At 55.4% G+C, this 24,200-nt stretch overlaps 4 protein-coding genes across 4 annotated transcripts; 2 read left to right on the forward strand and 2 right to left on the reverse strand.

Moving 5' to 3' along the window:
- The first annotated feature begins 32 nt into the window (after nucleotides 1-32).
- Nucleotides 33-5,011, forward strand: LOC34622656. Its single transcript, XM_026334763.1, has 4 exons — nucleotides 33-125; nucleotides 1,394-1,711; nucleotides 1,916-4,648; nucleotides 4,862-5,011. Exons 1-4 carry the CDS (start codon nucleotides 33-35, stop codon nucleotides 5,009-5,011), a joined length of 3,294 nt encoding a protein of 1,097 aa, XP_026190548.1.
- A 2,641-nt stretch (nucleotides 5,012-7,652) lies between these two features.
- LOC34622657 lies at nucleotides 7,653-15,382 on the forward strand (the record flags this gene model as incomplete). The annotated part of the gene is made up of 10 exons (XM_026334765.1): nucleotides 7,653-7,931; nucleotides 8,889-9,191; nucleotides 9,576-9,929; nucleotides 10,074-10,275; nucleotides 10,426-11,009; nucleotides 12,070-12,169; nucleotides 12,889-13,006; nucleotides 13,308-13,395; nucleotides 13,783-13,948; nucleotides 14,385-15,382. Coding segments are annotated over 10 exons (3,192 nt in total), but the record flags the coding sequence as incomplete, so codon positions are not given.
- A 1,036-nt stretch (nucleotides 15,383-16,418) lies between these two features.
- Nucleotides 16,419-18,947, reverse strand: LOC34622658 (serine/threonine-protein kinase Nek1). Its single transcript, XM_026334766.1, has 8 exons — nucleotides 18,859-18,947; nucleotides 18,592-18,664; nucleotides 18,258-18,354; nucleotides 17,874-18,008; nucleotides 17,548-17,693; nucleotides 17,142-17,222; nucleotides 16,792-16,905; nucleotides 16,419-16,598 (listed from the first exon to the last, which is right to left on the reverse strand). Exons 1-8 carry the CDS (start codon nucleotides 18,945-18,947, stop codon nucleotides 16,419-16,421), a joined length of 915 nt encoding a protein of 304 aa, XP_026190551.1.
- A 1,689-nt stretch (nucleotides 18,948-20,636) lies between these two features.
- On the reverse strand, nucleotides 20,637-24,180 carry LOC34622659 (proline dehydrogenase 1, mitochondrial). The gene is made up of 7 exons (XM_026334767.1): nucleotides 23,947-24,180; nucleotides 23,556-23,856; nucleotides 22,949-23,191; nucleotides 22,217-22,473; nucleotides 21,757-21,986; nucleotides 21,332-21,558; nucleotides 20,637-20,953 (listed from the first exon to the last, which is right to left on the reverse strand). Exons 1-7 carry the CDS (start codon nucleotides 24,178-24,180, stop codon nucleotides 20,637-20,639), a joined length of 1,809 nt encoding a protein of 602 aa, XP_026190552.1.
- Nucleotides 24,181-24,200: the final 20 nt, after the last annotated feature.

Genomic DNA, 24,200 nt, shown 5'->3' on the forward strand with positions numbered 1-24,200 from the left:
CGGCATCTCACGTTAGCAGGGTCCATAACCTGATGGACGAGGCGCAAGCGGCACTTCTGCTGATCATGGCTGCTCCACGAGGCAGCGTTGATGCAGCGAACGCAAGGGGAGATGACGGTTGCCATGTCGAGCAGCTGCTGCATCCCATCAGCAGTCTCTGCAAGCTGCTCTGTTGTAGCGTGTTGCTGTTGCATCGTTGATCCTGCAGCTTGAGCGGCAGCTGCTGCCATCCGCCTGCTGCCGTGGCTAAAAAGATTTGCAGTGGTGCGCATGGGGAGGCTGGTTATGCAGTTGCAATCCTCTAGACCGAGTGCTGCCCTTAGACAGCAGCTGCTGGCGCTGATGGTAATACCACAACATTGGCGTTTAAATTCCGGCTGCAAGTGCAAGTGCTGCAAGTGCAAGTGCTGCAAGTGCTGCTGTTGCAGCTGTTGCAGGGTGTGCTGCCACGGAAATGTGGTCTGAAGAGGCGCTTTGAGAAAGCCTCATGTCCACTCCATGATGGTGTGAGGGTTTCGCCGTTCGCGTTGCCGCTGTCTTGAGTGTTGCCGTAGACCTCCTGCCGACAGTCCTGCTGCACGGAAAGAAGAAAACTCCGTAGTGGAACGCTCGGAGTGTTGACTTTAAGGTTCCTTGTTGCTCCTGCAGAGGGAAATGGGGTGTTGCTACGAAAAACGCGGGGATCTGGCGGCAGCGGGAAGCTGCAGCGGCAGCTGTAACGACAGCTGCAGCAGTTTGTGCAGAGCGGGTGTTGCAGTGCAGTGAGTGGCGGCAAGGACGCGCGCTGTGTCTTCTACTTGCACTCACACACGAGCAGCACACCTAATAGCGCGAAGGAGGCGGTTCTGACGCTTATCTGAGAGGGCTGAGTTTGTTGCGACCGCTGCAGGAGCATCGCTTGCTGCAAGGGAGGTTGTGCTGCGTCTCTCGCAGCTGCCTCCGCAGTCAGACTGGTCGCTTGAATGACAGTTTAAAGCGGTAACGACTTTTGCGGTTGGCGCGGCTCCGCTCAAAAGAACTTGTTACGTCGTTTTCTGTAGGGGCTGTGTGTGGCAAGCATCAGCGGCACATGCGTTGCGGCGCTCAAACGGCCTGGATAATACTCCGTCCTTAGACGCAGTCGAGGCGATAGCAGTGAGAACATTTTTGTGCCTTCTAGGAGGCCGTTCGTTCGAAAGAAGCTCGCGCAACCACGGCAGCCGCAGTATCACAGACCACCGACCCCACCACCATCACCACCATCACCTCGGGCAGCAGCCCTGCGGCTCCGACGCTCTTTCGCTTCGCTGCTGCTGCTGCGCTGCTCGCGCAGAGATATTCCGGCGTTGGCTGATTGTTCCTACGCTTTTTCTTCGGAAACACAAGTTTTTCTGCTGTATCTGAATACGCAAAGGGCTACTTGCCCGAGAGCTTCTCTCCGCAGTCGCCTCTAAACACCCCGCCGCATGCCCGCCCGCCGTCCATACACACCGACACAGAGAGCGAGAGCAGAACGTCTGCAACGGCGAAACAAGGCGCACATGCGATGCCTCCAACACCCTTGGGGTCCTTAGCGGCCACTGAAGGCGCAGCTTTTGAGGCTGCAATGCCAGAAAGTGGACGCATGTCAGACGCTGCCGACGGAGGGGTCCCCCCTCTAACTTTATCGACAGCGATTCTTTGGCCTGAGGAGGGCGCTGTGGATACGAGCCTCTGTCTTCTGGACTTGCAAGTCTGTAAATGCACGAAGCTGGAGGGTCGTGCTGCCGTTTTTGCAGCCTCTGACAGGCGCATCAGCAAGTTTTCTCTGGCCTTCTGTCTGTTGCTGCGCCTCGTGAGGTGTATGTGCTGTGCGCGCCTCCTCTGCACGGCATGTCGATGCCGGACGCAGTCGCAGTTAGTGCGTGTCTGTCTGTGTGTGCGTGCGTTTCTGCAGGGTGAAGCTCTCCTGGCCGTTCAAGAATCTCCTGCAGCCGCTGCAAAGCTCTTGTCCCTTCAATATTCCCCCGAAACAGCAGCTAAGCAGCAGCAGCAGCAGCAGCAGCAGCAGCAGCAGCAGCAGGATTCGAGATGCGAACTTTGGGGCCTCGTGCTGTGGCCGTCTGCTGCTGCTGCTGCCGATGGCAGCAGCGGCTCTTGCGTTCTGCAGGTAGGAGGAGACTGCATACAGGGGAAAGCTGCTCCCTTTAGATCCGCGACTGGATCTGGAGCTCTCGCGGTGCTAAGGAGGGTTCGTCGGCGCCTGCAGCTGGACTTGGCAGGCTGCGAATACACCGCATCCGATGCTGCCGACGGGGGTGCAGAAGAGACAGCCGCGTGGGAGCTTCACGGGGCAGTCGAGACAACTGTCTCCTTCTGCGATCCCCCCACCCTCAATCCCTATAGGGAAGCCTTTGCCGCACAGGCTGCTGGCTTGCCCTCGCAGCAGCAGCCGCACGGCTCGTCAGCAGCTGCGGCTGCCGCTACGGCAGCCGATGGGGCGCAGAGTGACGCCGTGTGGCTTGTCGCCCCCTCTCCCCAGCTGCCGCACATGCAGGGAGCCTGGCAGCTGCTTCAGCTCGACAACTTGCTGCGGGAGGAGCTGCAGCGACACGCGAAACGGCCTGGAAAGCAGCGGCTGCTGCTGCTGAAGGGTCGACCTGCTGCCTTGCCGCCTCCGGCTACATCTGCACAGATGTGGGTAGAAGGCGAGGCGTTGCTCTGCAGCAGCACCAGCAGTTTCCTCGTCTCTCGCAACACAGTCGACGGGGAGATCCTTATTGGCTGCAGAGCCTCAGACAGAGCAGGAGCTTCGGAGGGAGCTGCAGGCATGAGCGTTGATCATGAGGGGTGTTTCGACAACGACACTATCACCCCCGACAGCAGCAGCAGCAGCAAGCGCCGGAACGGCGTGACAGTTGTGGGAGTTTGCCGCTCAGTACTGCAGTTAGAGCGCGTGCGAGGACGCGTATACCAGGTGCACCAGTTGCTGCAGCTGCCACTGCAGCACCTGCTGTCCGTACACCCGGAGGCAGTGCCAAGAGCAGCAGCTGCCGTAGCAAGCCGCACAGTCCTCCCGTCTGCAGTGCTGCTGCAGCAGGTTCAAGCCTCGCCAGCGGAGACAGCAGCAGTGCTGCTAGGCGATCCTCGGCTGTCTTGCGTGCAGCCTTTTGCGCGAGCAGCAGCAGCAGCAGCAAGCCCACCAAGTGTATCGCCACTTCAGAGCGACCAGCAGAAGCAGACGGAGCAGCAGCGTGTCGGGGGATTGCTGCAGCATCTGCCACCCTTGTGGGGATCTCTGCCTCCGTCTTCTTCTTGCGCACTTCTTTACGATCCGCGTGTTAGGGGGTATTTCTCAGCATCTGGCAGCGAACTGCGCAGCTGGATTCTCCGCATCATGGACTGCCTTGCCTTGAGCAGCGGCAGCCTCGGCAGCAGCAGCGGAGGTTTCACAGTTGGTTCGGCTGTTGATGCCCTTGCTGCCTGCTTACGCAAGCACGACTTGAGCATTCCGGGCCTGTGGATTGACACCGGAGCGTCTTCAGAAGTTTCGGAAGATGCTGATGCAAGCTCTCTCGAGAGTGGCGACATCCCCCTCACGCCAGGCTTGTTGCTGCAGCTGCTCCGCTACTTCTGTGACTTGCAGTTTCCCCACCTCTCGAGCAGTGCCTTTCCCACGTGCTTCGGAGACTCTTGCCCGCTGCTGGTGCTGCAGAATGCAGGAGAAAGTGCAGGAGCGTCACATGCGGGAGAGGATCTCGTGGAGATGCTGAGGCGCCTCGAAGAGGTCCTCGACGATCCGCAAGCTGCGCGACAGGCGACTGCAGCAGTCAATCTTCTCAAGCTGCATGCGCTGCTGGCGGAGGAGGTAGCCGAGACTTTGGGCGTGCAGGTGCCGCTGCAGTACGGCGTCTTCTTCGCCGCGTCTGCACCTGTCAGTGTCGTAGACGCGAAGGCATTCTGCGTGGAGCTTGGAAAGCGCTGGCAGCAGCAAGTACCCCTCCGGATCATGCAGTGGGGAACTTCCCATCTAGCCAGCCACGTTGCAGCGTTGCAGTCTGTAGCTCGCGCTATTGTTGCCGCTGAGGGCGAAGAGCAGCAGCAGCAGCAGCAGCAGCAAGCGGTAGATGCTCTTCTGCTTGCAGTTGCTAGCCACGTTCCCCTGGTGGCCCTTTGGCTTCACCTGCAGCAGCTGCAGCAGACACCGGCTGCTGCCCTCTCGGCAGATGCTCTGCTGCACTGCTGCACCTATGGATATCCAGATATGCGCACTGACTTCGCACAGAGTGCGCTGCTGCAGCAAGCGCGGCCTAAGTGTCTTCTGTACCCCAACCGATCCTTGGAGGAAGAAGCTGCTGGGGAAGAGGCAGCCGCAGCCTTTGCTCGCATTATGGGCGCCGCCGCAGTAGCAGCCACAGTCCCCACACGCGACAGTCGGAACCCCACTGCGCTCGAGTCTCTCCTTCCGAATGCGGAAGAAAGGAAGGCTTTTATGCGAGGCATGCTGCTGTCTCCCCTTCGCGGATCCTTTGTCGCCGTGGAGGGCCAGCTTCTGCGACTGCCAACCGCATCGCTGCCACTGACCCTCCGGGAACGTCTCGTTGCGCTGTTTTCTACAAAAACAGTTTGGCGTGAAGAGGAGCTGCAGCCGCTGCTAACAGCCTGCCGGTTCAGCTATGTTCAGAAACAGGTATGTGGTGGAAGGGGCGCAAGACGGCGCGAAGCCGCCTTTTTCTGGCTGTTGGCAACGCTCACCCCAAGCATCCTGCTACGTCCAGCGCTGCCACTGTTTTCTGAAGGGGTGACTCGGGAGCACGCAGGGGCTTCTCCAGGCACGGCATATTAGCGCGCTGAGTGCAGAATTCAATTGCTAGTCGGTGTGCTGCGGCGGATGCTGCTGCAGGATTTGGCTGTGGAATTGGGGGGACCCCCTGCTGGCTACTGTTTCGTGTATCAGACGGAACTGTCTCCCAAATCGAAGGAGCAAGTTACTGCCTATAGGGCGCGAAACGTTCCATTGCCCTACTGGGATCTTGACGAAGATCCGAACTAGCTTCCACCCTGCTTGCCAACGAGCTGCGCAGCGGGGAGCAAGAACGCAATACACCCGAACGCAATACACCCGACACTGTTGCCTTGAGTCTTGCAGTCCACTGCTTCTCCCGCTACACGCACTGCGCTGGGCTTCTCTAAGATGCACCCGGCTCTTGCAGTTTTTATCGTCCACAGCTCTATGCCAAGTCTGTGCTCGATGCGGAAATTTCATACGCAGTCATCAGGCAGTGTCGGCCTTCATCATGATACGAGACAGCCGAGCGGCATTGCGCTCTGGCAGACGCGCTCGGGTGGGGTTGTGCGGCGTAAAGTTTACGTGGGCCTCAACCCCTGGCTAGCAGTCCTCAAACGCATTTGATTTTTAGGTTTAGTGTATCGCAGTTGCGGTGCGTTGCTGCCTTTTTCTGGCGCTGCCATGCTGTTTTGGTACGTGAGAAGGGAGTCCTGAGATCTACGACAGTCCTGAGCTGTAATCAACTGAAAGAATCTCTCTTGTGCTCGCTCTAGGCGGCTAAACCCCTAGGGGTGGGAGCAGCGCGCGGTGTGTGTCTTCCTGTCGAGAAGGAAGCGGCACTCGCGCCAGCTTCACGCGTTGCAAGGGACGGTAGCACTCGGCGGGGGATCAGCGGCTACGAGGAACTTGCAACGGCACAGCCTACGCGTCTGCGCAAGCACTTTCGTCTGCGCTGCCAGGCCTGTACGTGTGGAGGGCGTGTGTCTCTCTGTGTGGGGGTTCGCAGTCTACGCTTTAGGTGAAGGGTGCGCCGTGGAGGGAGTGCCTCCGTGTGTAGAGTGTCTTTAAAAGCGCCAGGAGTCGGGGTGCATGCATAGATATCCTTCTGCGCCTTACGCATGTGAGTGGTGCGCGGGGGGGCGGGGGACGGGGGTTGCTGCCAAGAGGCGCAGAAGGAGCGCCCAATACAAGGCTGTTCAGTGAAAAAGAGACTCCTTGGGGAAACGTTTTCCACTGGCAGATAGTACAGCTCACTGGCAATCCTTACGCAGCAGCTTTCATCCATAGGCCGGCAGATGACCAGTCTCGTGAGGAGGGTCAAGGCGCCGGTTGCTGAAAGTAGCACTTCTCCCGCAGACTTCTGCTGGAAGAAAGCCTTCGAGGCTGCATCCAAACGCTGATTGTCAGTCTTCTTACACGAAGGCATCAAGACTTACCTCCGCTGCAGCGAAAAAGGCCGCGTGTCACCCCACGTGTGCGCTCGAACCAGCGGTGATCGCTAAGAACCGGCTGCGCAAGAAAGCTCTTTTACAGCTTTGCCGGAATCTCCTGGAGCCGTTTTCTTTCTTGCGAGCATATGGACACACTAAGTTGGTTCTTCGTCTTTGACTCTATGGATTTCTTAGAAAAGAACGGCCTTCAGATAAGGGCTGCTGCAGGTTCTTCAGCAGCAGCAGCGCAGCAGCAGCAGCCGCTGCTGCTGCGCTCGAGAAAGAGAGAGTGACCGTTTGTCTGCTTCGTGAAGCCTCTCGCCCCCAAAGGCGGTCTCTTTCGTTGCCTATTATTCTTTATTTTCCACAGACTCGCGGTGCTATCTGAGGCAGCACAATCCATGAAGCCCCCCTGCGCCTGCCCATGAAAATCCGGCCGGTAGCTGCAGCAGCCTGGGCACAGGCAAATGGCATTGCCCCTTCTTCTAACGACCGCTGCTAGACAACGAGCTCCTCCGCACGACGATTCCCCACTGCAACACCAATAGAAAATCGGCTGAACTGGGAGAAGAAAGAAGAGTCTGTTGAGAGACGTCGAAAAAGACTTCTCACGATAGAATCCAGCACGCACGGTCCGCAGCTGCCCTTCGGTTTTTCGCCGCGCGGGGGGGGAGCAGCGGACAAAAGGCACGCGCAGCAGTCAAAGCCTATTACGACACCACTCTATATATGTCTACAGTCGGCAGCAGCGCACATCGCGCAGGCTAGAGAGGAGCTCGAGACACGCTTCAGCAAGGCTCGTGGCTGCAGCAGCAGCAGCCACGTATGGCGAGATCCTAGAGGGCCTCCTTCCTTCGAGACTGCTCCGTGGATGCAGCAGAAACAGCATCCGTAGCCGCTCTGGAGCTTGGTACGGGTGATATATATATACACAGCTCCAAATACTCATGCCCGCACCCGGCAGCAGCAGTCTCGGCTCCAGCCGCAGCGCAGCAAGTACAGTTGCAACGGCCTTCGTAGCCAAGAACGCACTCGGCGCTTTGATCCAGGCGAGCACACGAACGTACAAGAGCACCAAAAGCAGTCATCTAAGAAGGGGGTCCGAAAATTTGCTGCCCCCTCTGCACTTTAGAAGCGCAACTGGAGACCTCTAGGTTGCACTCAGAGGATCCACACCCACCCGGCAGAAGCAGCTGAAGCAGCAGCTGAAGCAGCTGAAGCAGCAGCTGAAGCAGCAGAAGCAGCAGCTGAAGCAGCAGGAGCAGCAGCAGAAGCAGCAGGAGCAGCAGAAGCAGCAGAAGCAGCAGGAGCAGCAGCAGCTAGAAAGGAGCCGGAAGGGGAAAATGAGCATTCCAAGCTCTTCTTCCTTCAGCGTCTCTAGAGGGGCGAGCACAGCTACCGAGCCTGGGAAGCAGCAGCAGCAGCAGCAAGAAGAGCAGCAGCAGAAGCAGCAAGGAAAGCAGCAGCAGCAGCAGCAAGAAAAGCATGAGCAGCAGCAGCAGAAGCGTGCCTCTGCAGGCAGCCCCTCTCCTGTTCCCCCGCTGCTGAGTAATGCTGCCTCCAGGAGCACCGCTTTCGACAGTTTGCCGCCTTACACCGATGTGGTTATTGTGGGAGCAGGACCAACAGGCCTTACGTTAGCGCTGTCTCTTGCACTTCAAGGTGTCTCCTTTGTGCTTCTGGATGCGGCTCCTCATCCGCCTTCCGAAAGCAGAGCGTTGACAGTTCATGCACGGACCCTGGAAATTCTCGAGGTGCCCTATCGCTTAGTTCCTTGCTGCGCCAGAGTTTCCTCCCGTGCCTCGTGGGGTGGCAGCTGCTAAATATCCGCACGCTTCAGCGCACATTTGTTTCCACTCTCCAAGGATCCCTTTATTTCCCTGCTCGTACTTTGCGTTTACGTACATAAACACATTATCAGTATATTCATGTACATAGGGGTGTCTCTGGCTACACTTCTCTGTGTGATTTTGTGTCTCTCTTGCGACTGGAGGTTTATTAGGTCTCTAATCAGCCTTCGCAGAAGCCCGTGTGGTTGATGTACTTCCTGCGGTTGTCTGTGCATGTATGTGTGTGTATGTCTATGTATGCGTGTGTGTATGCATGTGTGTGTGTGTATATATATATATATATATGTGTGTGTGTATGTGTATATGTATGTGTGTGTGTATGTGTGTGTGTGTGTGTGTGTGGATGTGTGTGTATGTGTATTTATGTGTGTGTGTAGATGTGTGTGTATGTGCATGATTGTGCATTGTGTATGCACATTGTACATTGTGTTTATGCATGAATGTGCATTGTACATTGTGTATGTACATTGTGTGTGTGCATGAATGTACACTGCGTATGTGCAATGTGCATGCACGTTGTGCATTGTACATTGTGTATGTACACTGCGTATGTGCAATGTGCATGCACATTGTGCATTGTACATTGTGTATGTACACTGCGTATGTGCAATGTGCATGCGCATTGTGCTTTGTACATTGTACATTGTGTATGTGCAATGTGCATGAATGTGCAATGTGCATGCACATTGTGCATTGCACATTGTGTATGTACACTGCGTATGTGCAATGTGCATGCACATTGTGCATTGTGCATTGTACACTGTGTATGTGCAATGTGCATGAATGTGGATCGTGCATGCACGTTGTGCATTGTACAAGGTGTATGTACACTGTGTATGTGCATGCATGCTCTGTGTGCAGGACCTGGGAGTGGCTTCCAGCTTTTTGACCCTGGGGCTTCGCTGCAGGGCTATCGAGCTGTGGGTTAGCGGCAGGAAGGCGCTTTCTGTCCCTTTGAGTTTGATGGAGTCTGCAGCAGTTCCCGTGCGCGTGCCCCCTTTGAAAGCCTTTGCCTCTCTGGCAGGAGCTCGGGGAGGCGCAGGCGACAGCTCGGAGACTGCTGCAGCTTGCAGCAGCGGCACACCCTTCCCCTTTGTTCTCATCCTGCCGCAAGCGACAACTTGTCAGATACTGGAGCAGCGCCTCAATCAGCTGGGGCACAAGGTGAGGCGCCTGACTGCATGCGTTTTCCGTTTTTATGTGAAAACCGGGTGTATGTACAGCGGTCTGCACGGAAACGGATGCCAATACAGTTGGCAGACGACGCAACAGGGGGGTGCTGCATCTGCACGCCCCCCCATCGCTGCAAGTCATTGCTGCGAGATCCATCCCTACCCCATACCCCTGTCCTACCACCCCTGTCAATTACACACTCCTCCACGCCCAGCGCTCTAACTGCCAGAATTTCAGTCGGCTCTGCTCCTCCTGCGGCTGCTCTGCTGGGCAGGCTCTGGCCCGTGCGACAAAGACTTCGCGCTTTCCAAGCGATTTTTTGCACAGAACCACCTGCTGCTCGTTTTTTGTGTATTTTTTTCATGCGGCTATCAGGTTCATCGGGCCGTTGCCGTGTGGCAGGTCCAAGGCTTCTCCACGGACGAACCTGCCTCCTTCCCCGTCGAGCAGAAGAAGCAGCAGCAAGAGCAGCAGCAACAGAAAAGCGTGCAGCAGGAGGCAACAGCAAGAACCCCCTCGCGCGAGGACTCGAGCGGCAGCTCTTTTCGCTCGCCTCACGAAGGTTTGGAGCAAGCGGATGCTGAAACGCTGGAGGGGCAGCAAACTCCGCAGCAGGATGAGACTCCTCCTCTGCCTCCTCAGCACCAGCAAGAGCAGCAGCAGCAAGAGCAGCAGCAGCCATCGTTTCCCTTATTTGCGGCCGACGGCGAAACGCCTCGGCAGGAGAGCCCCCCCAATTTGCTGGGCTTCCCAGTGTCAGTACACTTCGGCCGGTACAACCCCCGAGGCGCAGCAGCAGCGCCAGGCGAAGAGCTGCCTGTTCGATTTGGCGTAATTTGCTGTAAGTACGTCGTGGGGTGTGACGGCTCGCGATCCGCAGTGCGGAAGGCAGGAGGTATTTCTTTCGAGGGCAAGATGGATCCACGTTCCTTCTTCGTGGCAGACGTACAAATCACCCCCACTCTGCCCTCCAGCGGCAGTTCAACTGTCTCCTCTTCCCCCTCCCCCTTGATTGCCGCTGCCGCATCTCCTGCCATGACGACCTCAGCTTCTCCGTCTCCAGAGCCCAACGGAGGCATTTCCCGCAGACTCTCGTCTGACCTATCTTGCCAGCAAGAGCAGCAGCAACAGCAGCACCAGCAGCGCCCCCCCCCCCTCTTGCCTTTGTCCTCGCTGCAGCAGCAACCGTCGCTGCCAGAGCAGCAGCAGCAGCAGCAGCAGCATCACTCCCTCGAAGCGGAGAGCTGCCAATGGCTCCCGTGCAGCGGCCTGGCAATGCCTGGAGGCGGCTTGTGGGGAGACGGGCTGCTTTCTGGTTTGCGTAGACGCTTGCATGCAGCGGCAGAAGCGGCCCTTGAGCCTGGGGAAGCCGAGAGAGCGCGTCTCATGGCTTTAGGAAGGCGATCTGCGGCGGGTGACACTGCAGAACTGCACTTCACACCCAAGGGGTTCGCTGTGTGTATCCCCATGTTGATTTCCTCGTCAGCAGCGGACGTTGGCATTGCAGCGGAAACACGCGGCAGCAACGGCAGCGCCAGCCGACGGCAGCAACTGCTGCTGCAGCAGCGCAGCATTCGGCCGGTAGAAAATGCGCAGTTTCGCTGGAGGGTTGTCATGGAGAAGCCTTCCTCGGCAGCCAATTCTGTAAGGCCCTCAACCTCGCCGTATACAGACGCTGCGACAGCCGCTGCTGCCGCGACAGCCGCTGCTGTTGCTGCCGAGGGGGAGAGCGAACGAACGTGCAGTCCAGCAAGGCGGCAAGGAAGTCAGGCGCAGTGTCAGGCAGAGCTGCTGGAGCAGTTTGAGCGCGTAAGCAGCAATCGGCGGGGTGGGCAAAGACACCTCTTAAGGGATGCAAGACACCCCAAGGTGCAAGGCGCCTCTGCTTCACACGGCGTCGCCGAGTATTTGTAGCGATAGACGTACAGACATGCATAGATACAGATGTGTAGAAGCCACCAGAGCAGCATCCGCAGGCTCAGGCTTCTCAAGTGCGAGCTACGGTAGCTGTGGTCTCTGCGAAACTGGGGCAGACGAATCCGCATTGTCGCCTGCTGCTTTCCCTCCCAGGTGTTTGTCGGCTGTCGAGTCAGCGAAGTGCATTGGTTCTCAGTCTTCAGAACAGGAGTGCGCATCGCCTCTGCTCTGCGCTGCAAGCGACTGCTCCTTGCGGGAGATGCTGCTCACTTGCATCCTCCAGCTCTGGGTCAGGGGATGAATCTTGGCATGCAGGTCAGTGCGCGAAAGCTTCGCTTCGAACGGCTCGTGCTCGAGCAGTTGGGGGGTGCATGCATGCCTGGCCCTTGGATATAAAATATGTATATCTATATGTACATATGGATATACACATGGATATACACATGGATGATATGCACATGGATATGCACGGCTTCAGCGCACCGCTTCGTGAGCAAGCAGCTGAGTGGTACCGCCTCGGCTACTCTCTTCACGCGTTTTCCATCGAGGACATGTGTCCACATGTACAGCTGGAGAACATGTGTGTGGGAGAGAGGGAATGAAGAAGAAGACAGGGAGGCTCGAGTTGTCTCTGTTGCCTTCCTTTTCTTCCTTCACGGCCGGGCATTCTCTTTTTCTTCTTGGCATGACGTGCGAAGGTCGTCTCCGCACTGGATGTCAAGGCGCTTGGTTTCCTCTTGTTTGATGCGCACTGCATGCGGGCACGTGCATGCATGCATCAGATATAGGCGTGTGTGATTATGTCTCCCTCTGCTGGGGTTCAGCTGGTACTGCGGTGCCTGGCTGGAATGTGTGCACGGCTGGCACAGCTTCTTCTCCCTCTCTGATAGCTGCGCATCGCAGTCTGCGTGTAGGGGTGTGCGTTGCGCATGCACCTGTGTTGACTGTACAGAGCGCCTACAACTTGGGGTGGAAGCTGGCCCGCGTACTTCGCCTAGGTGCAGCAACACAGCTTCTGGACTCGTATGCGGAGGAGACGAGACATGCGGCGCGTAAGCTAGAAAAAGAGAACTTGGTTGGTGGTGGTGGTTGGTGGTGGTTGGTGGTGGTGGTTGGTGGTGGTGGAGGTTGCTGGTTGGTGGTGGAGGTGGAGGTGGAGGGCGATGGATGGATGGCAGGGGAGACGAGGCGAGAGGGAGAGAGGGAGGAGAATGCAAAAGAGAATCGGGCTGAAAGGCATGCATGCAATAAAAGGGGCCTCTTTTGGACGACGCAAACAAACGGCATTACTGATGTGTGGCACGCGAGTTTGCAGTGGCTCTTCTTAGACGAGCCGAAGAGAATTCAGGAAACAGTTCGGGATGGGAGGACCGCGATTTTTTAAAAATGCGCGGACAAAGCTATAGGCACAGATGTTACTAAAAGCTTTTGTGTGTCGTTTTGGCAGTGCCACCGAAGCTGCTATGTTCAGAACATACGGGGTTGCGCTGTTTCTCTCTCTCTTCTCGTGTTCCCGCAGAACAAGTTGTGTGTCTCACGGATCGGGTATTCCAACTCGTCCTGTCGGCAGGCAATTCGAAGAGTAAGGACGCGGCACGCGTCTGTTGATCATCTGAATTGGTGCAACTTTTTGTGCACTAGATCGCCACAGAAGTGCGCGGAGGGATCTTGGCATTCTCCTCCCCTGTCAGTGCTGCTTCCTTAGCCAGCAGCCTTCCTTTGTGGTGCAGCCTCTCCTAGGGAATGATGCCTCTGCTGCTCGTGTTTTTAGGCGTCCTCTCCCGGCTCCTTCTTCGCATGGCTGCCCCGCTAGCGCTGCATTTGCCTGGCACGGCGAGGAGCTTGCGACAGACAATTCTGATGACACACATTTCTTACCCGCATCCAAGGCAAGGAGGACGCCCCCCTTAGTGGCCGCGAGTGCTGCCACCGTGCGGCTGTGTGGCTGCTCTTCTACGCACCCGACAATAAGTGATGTATATGTGTATGTGCGTGTGTTTCTCTAACATGTATTTCTGAGAATTTCTATGGGTACGGGTAGCTCGTTCACTGGCGAACACCCCGTCTGGAGTCCCAGTCGCCAGCTGTCTGGACACCCGCCACCGAGCCAATCGCGCAAGGGCACCATTAGCAGGCGCAATTCCCGTGACTTGCAACAAACTGAGGGATTGCTGCTGTGTTCTGCTACAGCGTGGCACTGGGGTGTGCTGACATGTCCTTCATGTCGGGATTGAAGCCGGGATGCAGGATTCCAGACTGTCTCGTCAAAGTAGCGAGAGTCAGAAACACGAAACTAGCAACGGTTTTTCCCTGTTCTCCCTCTCGCGATCTCTGCATCGATCGATGAATGCTGTTGCGTGGCCCTTCATGGTCCTTTGCCTTTGCTTCCCTGCGATCCTGCTGCTGAATGCTGCTGCCGCTTTCCTCTCCATTTGTTGCTCCTACTACTCTCCGCGTGCCCTTTGTGTGCCAGTGCGTATTAGTGTCGAATCTTTGCTCAGCTCCTACTGAGCACCTGCACCACCCACCATCTGCAGCTGCATGAAAACATGCGTATTGCTTCTCTTGGCGGCCTTAGCAAGCAAGAAATGTATGTGTGAATGTATGCATAACTGTATGTGTATGTGTGTGGGTGGGTGTGTGCTTGTTGTTTTCGTCTGTTTAGATCCCACGGGTGAACGCAGCAGATCTGCCGGATCCGGTAGCTGGCTACCTCTTTGAGCTGCTGGGAAAGGGTCGTCATCTGCTGTTGCTGCACGTCATGCTTCTCCCCCTGGGGGCAAGGAAGCAGAACATCTTTGGATGCGAAATCGCGGGAGCACCGCTTGTTTGTGAGACTCCGAACGACCCCTAGGCACTTGCTGCGCATGTTGTTGTTGTATTTGCCAGGGGTGCTCACGTTGCTGCTGCACACTGCGAGCCGCTGTTGTAGGATCCTGCTGCCTCCGCTGCATGCAAGGGGGTCGCTGAGTGGGGAGCAGTGGGCTGTGTGTGGCGCTTCCTTGCGCCCTCAAACGCTCGTGTGCATGTGATGCGGCTAGAACTAGCCTACACTGGAAGCCTGTATGAGCAAGAGTGGCAGGTAGTTGGGCACGTTATGTGTACTTGACGTGGCGTGGCGTGGCGTGTGTCTAGACTGCCCCGCATGTTGTCACTGACGCCGTAGGCTCTCTCTTTCTTAGCCCAGCAATTTTACGGCCCAAGCATTAAAGCGCATGTTCATAATGCGGCGTGTTGAAGATTTTTGCGGTTGCTCTTGTGTCGCAGCCCGCTACAACAACGAGGCAGTGAGCACTTTATCCCGCCTCTGCCAACTTGCTGTGTTGGCCTCTGCCAAGTCTGCAGGGGGGCATCATGCCTCCTTCACGGATGGCACGGTTCACCGCGTCTCACCGTCAGCGCCTTCCCTGTTTGCTTCCCAGAGCCTTGCTGCTCCCTTTTCTGCGGCGTATTTTGCTGATTACCCCGAGGGTGCAGTCAGGGAGGGGGGAAAGATGGGCAGCAAAGACTTAAGGGGCTCCAGTTTCTCGGATCCAGAGGACGAGCCAAGCGAGGCAGACCAAGGCAGTGACTTCGACGATGAGAGTTCCTTTTCTAGAGAGGGGACAAGCCGCTTGAGCTCTCTAGGTGGTCCTCGCATCCATGCTGCTGCTGCAGGAGAGAGGCTTTTACGTCGTCACACGGCATATCCTCGTGCTCGCGCATTGGCGGCAGCAACGGGGAAGCAGCTGTGGGCTTCCAATCTCCGCGTAGTCTGGTGTTTCCACGGCGAAACAGCGGCTCTGCACACCACTGCGACATCCACCAGCATAACCTCGGAAATTATTCGTGGCAACTCGCGCGGCTCGCTCCCCGCCAAAAGCCATTCAGTGCTATTGCCTCATCAGCCCCATTTCCAGTCAGGCCCTGCGCATGCAGCCTCCGCTCCTTGTGGAGTCGTGTCACATGCTCTTTCCAAGGGGAAGGCAGAAGAATACCACCTCGTGCAGCGCCCGCTGATGCAGCTGCTGCCCCCAGCTCTCGTGCAGCAGATGCAGCAGGCTAGCGGCGGCGGCAGGGAAACCTCAGGATTTGTGCTTATCGACTTTCTGGGAGACTTACAGAGCAAATTCGGGTTGTGTCTCTCAGACCCTCACGCGTCTGATGGAGCGGAGGGCAGCTGCGGCTTTTCCCTCATACGCCCTGATGGATATCTGGCTCACTGTGGAAAGGCTGGCGATACAAAAGCTGCCAGGGGCCTTCTGGACTACCTCATTAGATTCTAGATAGCGGTGCACCACGTGCTGTAGACGCTGCTTGCAGCGGCTGCTCTTAGCTTTATTCTACGGAGAGGTCTTGTACAGAAACTGCTCAGTTTAGCTGCCTTTGTGTCTTCTTGAGGGGGCGGTCGCTTACGCGGGGCGTGTTTAAAATGGTGGCTGTCACTGACGTGGATGTACTAAAATACCATAGGCAGCAGCACATTCAAAGGCAGCTGCCATCCTTACTCATCTTTTACCCTAGGGATACGGTGCCAAATGCCACATTTGACTCGCAAGAGCACTTTACACTCCATGTTAGAGTGCGGCTTTTGCGGAAGCCCTAGATACGCCCCCCTGCATTCTTTTTCGCTGGGTGCGGCGCCGCTGCAGCCGCCTCTGTTGCTCTTTAGCAAATGCAGCAGCACGTGCACTTCCTAACCTTTTATCGCTTCTGCAGTCTCCTTAAATACTGTTGGTTTATGCCGGTCGGCAGAAGCCACAGTTGTCACTCACGGCTGATACGCACACAGTGCAGCTGGTGTCTAAGTTGTCGCAACGCTGGAGTTTCACGCTTGTGAATCAGCCTCTAAAAGCTGGAGAGGCTTCAGGCAGCATTTTCATCTCACAGGAGGCCCTCGAAGGTATGCTGTAGATGTGAAAATGATGGAGGGAAGGCAGGAGCTGGCGTACGTACGGCCTACGAGTTCTTGAGCAGCTGGGGTGGCCGGAGTGCCCCGTGTTTATTTCTACTTCTGCTGGTATATAGCGCACATACATGCAGATGACATGTAACCCTCGTAGGTCTTACCATGACTGGTAAGTACTCTACCTCGCGAGGATGTAGGCTTGCAAGCGTTCCTCCCAGTCTTAGGGCTTCGAAGAGAGCCGGCAGTTTCCCTTTGGCAAACTCAGTGAGGTTTCCAGATTCTTGAGTGGCGTTGGAAACTCAGAATCACGGCGGGGTGTACAGGCAGTCCTGGATGTAATGTCTCGGATTGCTGTCTGGTTCAAAGAGGTTGACGGCACGCAGCAGCAGAGGGAACAGAACAACTGAAAACGCTCAGTGAGACGCCCAGAACGCACCGAATACATGCTCATCGCCGCTGCTGTATAAACGCACCTGGATAAAAGGCAAAGAGACCATTTGGTGCACGGTAGGGCGCTTGCTTGGATCTTTTTGCATCATATCTGTCACGAGCTGCCTCAACTCCGCGGAGTACACAGAAGGGACCGCCGGGACCTAGTGAAAGAGGTGACACCAGAATTTTGTACATACCTTGGCGCTGCAGCAGGAGCACCACTAAGAGTCGAGGCAGCCATGGTAATGCATGATAGATGAGGAGCTTCTGCCACCACTACTTTTGATGGTCAAGCATGTTGTCTGCCGCATTTGTCTACACTGGTTGTCTCTGAAGTGAATCCTAGAACTCTACGCACAGAGGCTCCATTGCACTTTTAAGAGGAGGATGCGCGCCTACAGGTGTATTCGCAATCGTTTTTACGAGACACTTAAGACTCTGAGCTCTGAAGGGAACGGCCAGGGCGCACTGAGCGCACATCACTCATATACATACATATATATATACGATGAAGTGGAAGATATGCCTCAATTGGGCAATGAACCTAGCTAGATCAGCATTCTTTTTCTGATGTCGGCAATGGACTTCTTCTTGATCTTATGGGGTTCTCTCTCATGAGGCTATTAGCTCTGCGGTAAAGAACCGTCGCCGTTCATGCTTTTTGTGTATATGTGGCTATGACGAATCAACTGGCTAAAAAGCACGTGAGGGAGGGCATTCGATACCATTTCGTAGATAATGCAACCTAGTGACCATACGTCCGATGGGAAGGAGTAGCGATGTTGCTGCAAAAAAGAAAGAAACAAACCCGTATCAAGGAAGAATATGCATACAAAACACCAGAAGAACAGCGCGCGCGCGGAGCACACGAGGGCATTTAGGAGTACTGCAGCTTAGCCAAAGGATGAAGGAATGTTTACGGCGCGGGAGATTGTGCTAAAAGAGGAGGTCCTTTAGTGTCATAGATTCAAAAAAGATAATGCTAACGACACCGCGCTGCGAGGGCCACAAGGGACAAAGAACGGACTGCCAGCAGGAATAGCATGTGATACCACGGCAAAGGGGTCAAATGCAGCGCCAGGAACAAGAAGGCTCTGCTCTAAAAAGCACCTGGCAGAGCTCCGGGCTGAAATAGTAGGGAGTGCCGATGGTGGTCCTAGCACAAGAATGAGTGGAATCCAGCACTTTTGCAATTCCGAAATCTCCGATCAACAGGTCGTCACGTTCATTAAGAAACAAATTTTGTGGCTTCAGGTCTGCGAGATAGCAGTCTACCAGAGCGCAGAGTCAATACAAAAGGCCGACGGAGCACAGCAACACGACGCAGCGTGAGATCGATTGAATGAGCAGGCCTAAATGCATGTATGCTTCTCTTTTTTCTGGATAAGTGGAAGAGAAAAGCGTGAAAAGAGACAAGTTTATCAACAGCACCGTGCCTCTGTGCAGTATATGTCTCTCATGGAGGTGCTTTAAACCCAAAAGAGCCTGGGCGAGCCACAGGGTGATTTGCGCCTCCTGGAACCTTTCGTTTTTTTTCTTCTGGCGCTGAATCCTGCTATGCATATCTCCCCCTGCGCAGAAGAGATAGTGCAGCAACAAGTCGCTCGAAATTGGCAACAAGCGGTCGTGTCGGCGTCAACGAAGGAGCCCAAGGGCCATCAAGAAGCAGCAGAAGAGCAGGGATTGTGGTCTTGAGTGGGAATTAGGAAAACTTCAAGCAGTGGGTACAATTTTATCAAACAATGGTGAATGCAGAGGAATGACCAGGGTACGGAGGAGCAGAATGGTGAGGCAGGCTCGAGCATGACCAAAGTACGCGCCTGCGCAGTGCTCCATGACAATGCAGAGCTGGTCTTCCAGAATGTAGCTCCGTCGATATCGTACGATGAAAGGATGCGGCGGGATGCATGCAAAGACCTGCGAAACGAAAAGGATAAAGAGCGGGGGCTGGCAGCAAACCCGAAAAATTCATTGGTGGAAGCCCAGAAAGGGACAAGCGCAGGTGTTCAGCGCAATTGCCACGGCACACGAAGCTGGGGTAGATGGTGGTGGACGGGAACGGGATTTACTGAATACTGGAAGCGACAGCTGGACAGGATGGAAGAACGAATCCGAGTGCATGGATCGATTTAGGAGGCAGCTTGGTTAATGTACTTTGGCTTCGTTGAGTGTCTCCTCTCTGGCCACTGCGTCCATCCCCGACATGTCGATCGACTTCAGCACAAACCTGCACACCAACAAGGGAGTGCAGCCCCCCGTTTCTCCTCTTCTTTGTGCCTCTGCTGTCCACGTAGGTGCCATTTCAGTATACATTCAATGCATAACCCGCTTCTGAAGCGCTGAAGGGGGAGCTGCAGCAGTAAGTCGACCAACACCATCTGCTTCTACATCTCCAGCGTGAAATATCCCACAGTTTCTTACTTCGTGCCATCACCTCCTTTTTCCATTACGAGAAAAGCCTTGCCGAAGGAGCCCGAACCAAGAAGAGTAACTTTCTTGTAGACTGGCATCTTTCCTTTGGCTGTGCAGTCTACCACAACGGGCTCTCTGGGATCGTCTGCTAGACCTACACGATCCCAGAGAGGCCTCTAGCGTTTGTCGCGCTAGACTTCCGCGGTATTAACTCAACGGTGACCTGAGCAGCCAGTGTAACATGCTGCCGCCCTCGAAGCACTTTTGTCACGTGCATACATAACCTACAAAAATTTGTTGAAATGAGCGGTGGAGCGTCTTAAAGTTAATAGAAAAGCAATATATGCCCTGGCTACGGTAATCTGGCGCCAGACTCTAGGGGGCTGGGTCCCCTTCAACTCGATGTACAGGGGTCAAATGGACGGGCTATTGTAAAACACTCTTGAAATTATCCTTAAGATAGTCGGTTTTATTGTTTTCCTTGGCAAGAGTTGGCCGAAATGTTCTACGCGCTTCTTCCCAGCGCAACATTCTCTTCGACGTATACGCTGCCCAGTGGACAGTCAAGCAGCACGAATATCCCTTCTGCTGTTTTTCCTCTCCAACCTCCGCATCAGCAAAGGTGTTTCTCGTAAGACGTGTTTTTTTCAAGTTTTAAATGGTGCTTCCCCCTTGGAATGCTGCAGCGTCCGCAGTTAGCAGGGTCACTTATGGGGAAGCAGGGTTTTCATTTTGCCGACTAGAGCCCCTCCCACGACAAACTGCTCATTGGAGCCTTTTTTCCCGCCAATGATAAGCTTTCAATTATTTCTGTATTGTTTAGCATGCTCACCGCAAGAAAAATACCCGCAATGCTGGCGGCGCAATGCTGTAGGCGAGAGTCTTGGAAGACAGTTCCTTTGGGCCAGTGCACCCGGAACCCGGAAATGCCTCCGCTGCTTTTGCTCTGCGTTCGATCTGCTGTTTAAGTCATTTTATCGTCAAACAATAACGGGCGTGCCCACTCCCTAGACAGAGCAATGCCTCGAGACTACGGCTCCTTTCCCGGGTAAAACAAAACTAACCACATTGTCTAGGGCAAACACCCCTCAGAAAATGTCTTGCTACACCAGCATTTGTTTCGAAGTCACAGGGTTATCGACAGGAGATGAGAAGCGCTGCACCCCCATTTGAGAGTGCTGCCAAAACGAACTCGAAACAGAAACCTCTGCCTAAAATAGCAGCTCCACGGCTGCTATTAAAAACCAGAAAATTCCTTAGAAAATGCCAACGATAAGTGCCTTTCTCCTGTTGGCTGGTGGCAGAAGAAGCCACTACGTAAATATGCATGCTGCACAAGCTCTTTACCGCCCAACAATACCGGCGCTGCCATTTTACGGCCGCGTACGCGAGTGAAATGCATGCACTGGGTATCCGAAGCACAACGATAGCATTTTCCAGTCGAATTTTTAGCAAGGCAGTACCCGTGGTTTCATGAATGTGTGAGAGTGCATGGACCTGCACACAATTGTAGCTACATACTTGCATGCATGCCTTTAGAGCCTGCATGAAAGCTCCTCTTGTGGAAAGAGCAAGCATGCTTAAAGGCCTGCACACAATCATGGGGAATGTACCACTATGCATGCACCTGCTTGTAAACGAACACATACACGTGTTTGAGTTTGCGCGCACGCACAACTGCATACATATTCACGTTTTTTTTGACTAGCATACACACGAAGGTTCTCATGCTTCTAACCCTTCGCTGGACTCGCTTTGGGCACAGCACCGATCCTCCCTTGAGGCAGTTAGTGCACTGGCTTGCCGCCCATGAGTCTCCTCTTTGCTTCCTGCCACAGATAGCGAACTTCGCTCCTAGCACCACCCAGCATCCCCCCGTTCTCCTGAGCTCGTCTCACGAGATAAGGGATCGTCTCCTCCACGGGCCCGAACGGGAGATACTTGAACACCGAGAAACCAGCAGCCGCCAAACCGTGAGACAAGGCGTCTCCCATGCCGTACAGTTGGCCAAATGTGACTTTCTGCGCCACTTCAGGCCCCATCTCGCTCTCAGCACGACGCAGCAGTTGTGCGGCCTTCTCCAGCGAGTGCGCATTGTGGGATGCTGAAGCAACACAGACAAAAGCGGCGGCCAAAACAGCGGCAGCCGGTGCAACTGAGAAGACGCGGAGATACGAAGAAGGGAGCGCAGCAAACAAACACAATAGCGCTGCGATTCCGAGCAGAGCAATCAGTCCACGGAGGCATGAGGCAGCGAGAATCCGTTAGTTCTGCCCAGGGCTTAAGGTTTAGGCAGCCGAATCAAGAGCGCACTGTGCGACGCAACCAGCTGAGATCCAGCTCCCTAGTTTTGGCACGCACAGATGTGTGTGCCAAAACAGGGAAACGAGGAGGCAGTCAGGGGCCACGTGGATGCAGCGACAACATCGCTATGCAGACAGAAAATATATGCAAACACATACTTTCCTTCACCGCCACGTACCAAGGAATATTTCACAATGCTTGAGGTTCTCAAAAAGGAAGCGAACGCATGCATCGTAGCTCGCATGCGTCTCCTCGATGGAGTCGTGAACCTGCAGAGGATTGCCCGTCTCTCGGGTGATCTTGTTCTCCATCGAAACGTATGCCCCACGCACCAACTTGAGAGACAGCACAAATCCGAAGCGTTGCGAGAGCTCCAAATCGCGAACCAGCCGGGCACGCGTATCTCTGAAGGCAGCGGCCACAAGCGTATGTACACTGATATTCACAACGGTGCAACAACTCGTTGGCACACAGCTTTTCCACAGTAGGAGCTGTGGCAGGGGGGCCTCTTCTGCTGCAAACTCCTGACGAAGGCCACGCAGTCTTCCGCAGCATCGGCGACTGCCAAGCAGCGGTGTGCTCGCGACAACGCTGACGGCTCACTTCAGGTAAGCCTGGTACGTGTTTGAGATCAAGACACGCCCTTTGTTGTACTTCTTCTGTGCCTCAATGGTCAGAAGATGAATGAAGGCCTGGAGGGTGCTTTGCTCTGCATCGACCAACAGGACTGGCGGCTGCCGCTCCTGCTGTGCGGCGTACTCGCAGACGGAGAAGAACCGAGATCGTATTCCCTCGTACGCAGATCGCTCCTCCGCGCTTAAGACTGGCAACACCTGTACGGCACAAAACATAGCAGGGAGTGCTTCGCAAGCAGTGTGCTTGGCAAGCAACGTGCCTACTGATCTAGTGCGGACAGGTCTCTTCTGACAGCGTTGAAACAAGAAGGCAGCCTCGCACACAGCGGGCCTAGTCTAAGCCTCCTCAGGCACCCTTGTGACGCAACGCTGACAGCGACAAGGGGCACTCTGCGCTACGAAAAGGGGCACGATGGGAGCCTCCTCACCTTGGAGAGGCAACGCAGGGAGCCTTCATGACCTGCTGTGCCTGGCGTAATCCTGTGACTCCACTGGAAGTAAGTCACACCCCCCTTCCCGCCCTCGTCAGCACCCGGCTGCTCTTTCAAGTCACGGAAGAGGGCAACTGCTTCGGCCTCTTGAACACCTCGTTTACACAGCGTGGAAACGAACTGCTGTTCAGACACCACAGCCTCACCCAAGCGCCTCGGGCATGGACGACCATTCGCTCCAACGCCTTCAATTCCTGAGACAGCGACAACAAAACAGAAGAAAGCAGTGGCGGAATTGCCTAGCTGCCTTCAAGCTCGAGGGATGCTCAGGCCAAAGCCTCCCTCCTTCCCTCATCTCACACTTTTCTTCCATCACCCTCCCTTAATGCCCCCCTTTCTTCCACACTCCCTTAATGCCCCCCTTTCTTCCACACTCCCTTAATGCCCCCCTTTCTTCCACCCTCCCTTAATGCCCCCCTTTCTTCCACACTCCCTTAATGCCCCCCTTTCTTCCACTCTTCCCCCGCTTCACACTTTTCTTCCACCCTCCCCCACTTCAACTTTTCTTCCACCCTCCCCCACTTCGCCCCTTCCCCGCCGCAAGCAGAGCGGCAGCAGTGATCGCAAAGGCGCAACAGGAAGAAAAAGGCAAGACGGCCGGCGTAGCGGCAGCGAATGCGAGAGTTTACCAGGGAAAGACACGCGCTGCAGGAGCAGTAGAAAGCTTACCCGCAAGCTCCGCAAAAAGCTCGTCGATTTGAAGGATCAAAGTGTTGAAGCGGATTATGGGCTCAGTAAGGCCAAAAGCAGTGACCTTTATCGCCACAAAGCGCTCCCCCGTGGAAGCTGCAAAGTCGATCGTCTGCTTGGTGATGGCAATAGCCTCATCAAAGTTCTGAGTATCGCAAGCAGGCACCCCCGGAAGCGTCTCCAGCTTCTGCTCGGCAGCGTAATCCAAGATCGCGCCAAGATCTGCACAGGCCAAGCGAAACACACGTCCAAATATGATTCCAAGACGCTTAGGGGCAGAAGCTCAAGACAGTGTGCATTGACTCTCCAGCGTTTTCCCAGAAAACTGCCGCGTGAAGTCAGCCAGGTGCTCCGGCAGCAGCAGCGAGGCGGCACAAACGGGTGCTTAGAACAAGTCGCCGCAGTTCTGTTACACTGCCGTGGCAAAGTAGCAGAATGGAGCCACTCCTGCAGGAAGCAACAAACCCCTCTAATAAGGGCGGCTGCACCAAGTAGACACATAGGCTCTATGTGCGCAGCAGAGCGAGCAAGCGACCAAAGGCGTCTCTCAGAAAAGGGGCACTCTCCAGGTCCTCGAAATGCCTACTTCTCTGCTTCAGCTTGTCGAGAGTGTGCACGATCTGCTCAAGGTTCTCGCCCCCGCAGAAAACCTTGAAAAAGCTGTTTTTGATCGTCCAAAAGGTCAGTCTTGGTCCCAGGATCCGGCAGGAGACGGCCAAAAGCTTTTCGCAGTTGTTCACGAGGAAGGAGGACGTGCAGAGGGAATATACACAAAGGGATCGCATGAGCTCCATGCTCGAGTAGCTCCCCACGGCTGCTGCACCCGCGACATCTCCCGAGAGGCACAACTGACCATTCCCACACTGCGGCGGCTCCTGCTGCTGCTGCTGAAGCTGTGCGTCAGCCGAAGCAGCGAAACGCCCACTGGCAGCAGCCGTCGAGCCATCGCGGCGCGGGACGAGGCAACACGTCCTCGCGAGCTCTGCGTGCGCTGCTGCCTTATTCGAGGTCAAATGAGGCGCCCAGATAGCGGCCCTACTTTGTCTCGGAAGTTTCCTGCACACCCGGGAAGAGGTGAATGCGGGGAACGTTGGCGGCTTCCCATAAAAATTGCGTGTACACAAATTTGTACCTCTGCGCCCTGCCAGCGCAGCTGACTCTGCAGCAACAGCAGGGCAGTTGTTGGCAATGCACTTGTAGACAATCGCCATCTCCCCTTTGCTCAGAAACG

This window comes from Cyclospora cayetanensis, unplaced genomic scaffold (assembly GCF_002999335.1).
Source record: "Cyclospora cayetanensis isolate NF1_C8 unplaced genomic scaffold, CcayRef3 CcayRef3_contig_5, whole genome shotgun sequence".
Taxonomy (NCBI): Eukaryota; Apicomplexa; class Conoidasida; order Eucoccidiorida; family Eimeriidae; genus Cyclospora; species Cyclospora cayetanensis.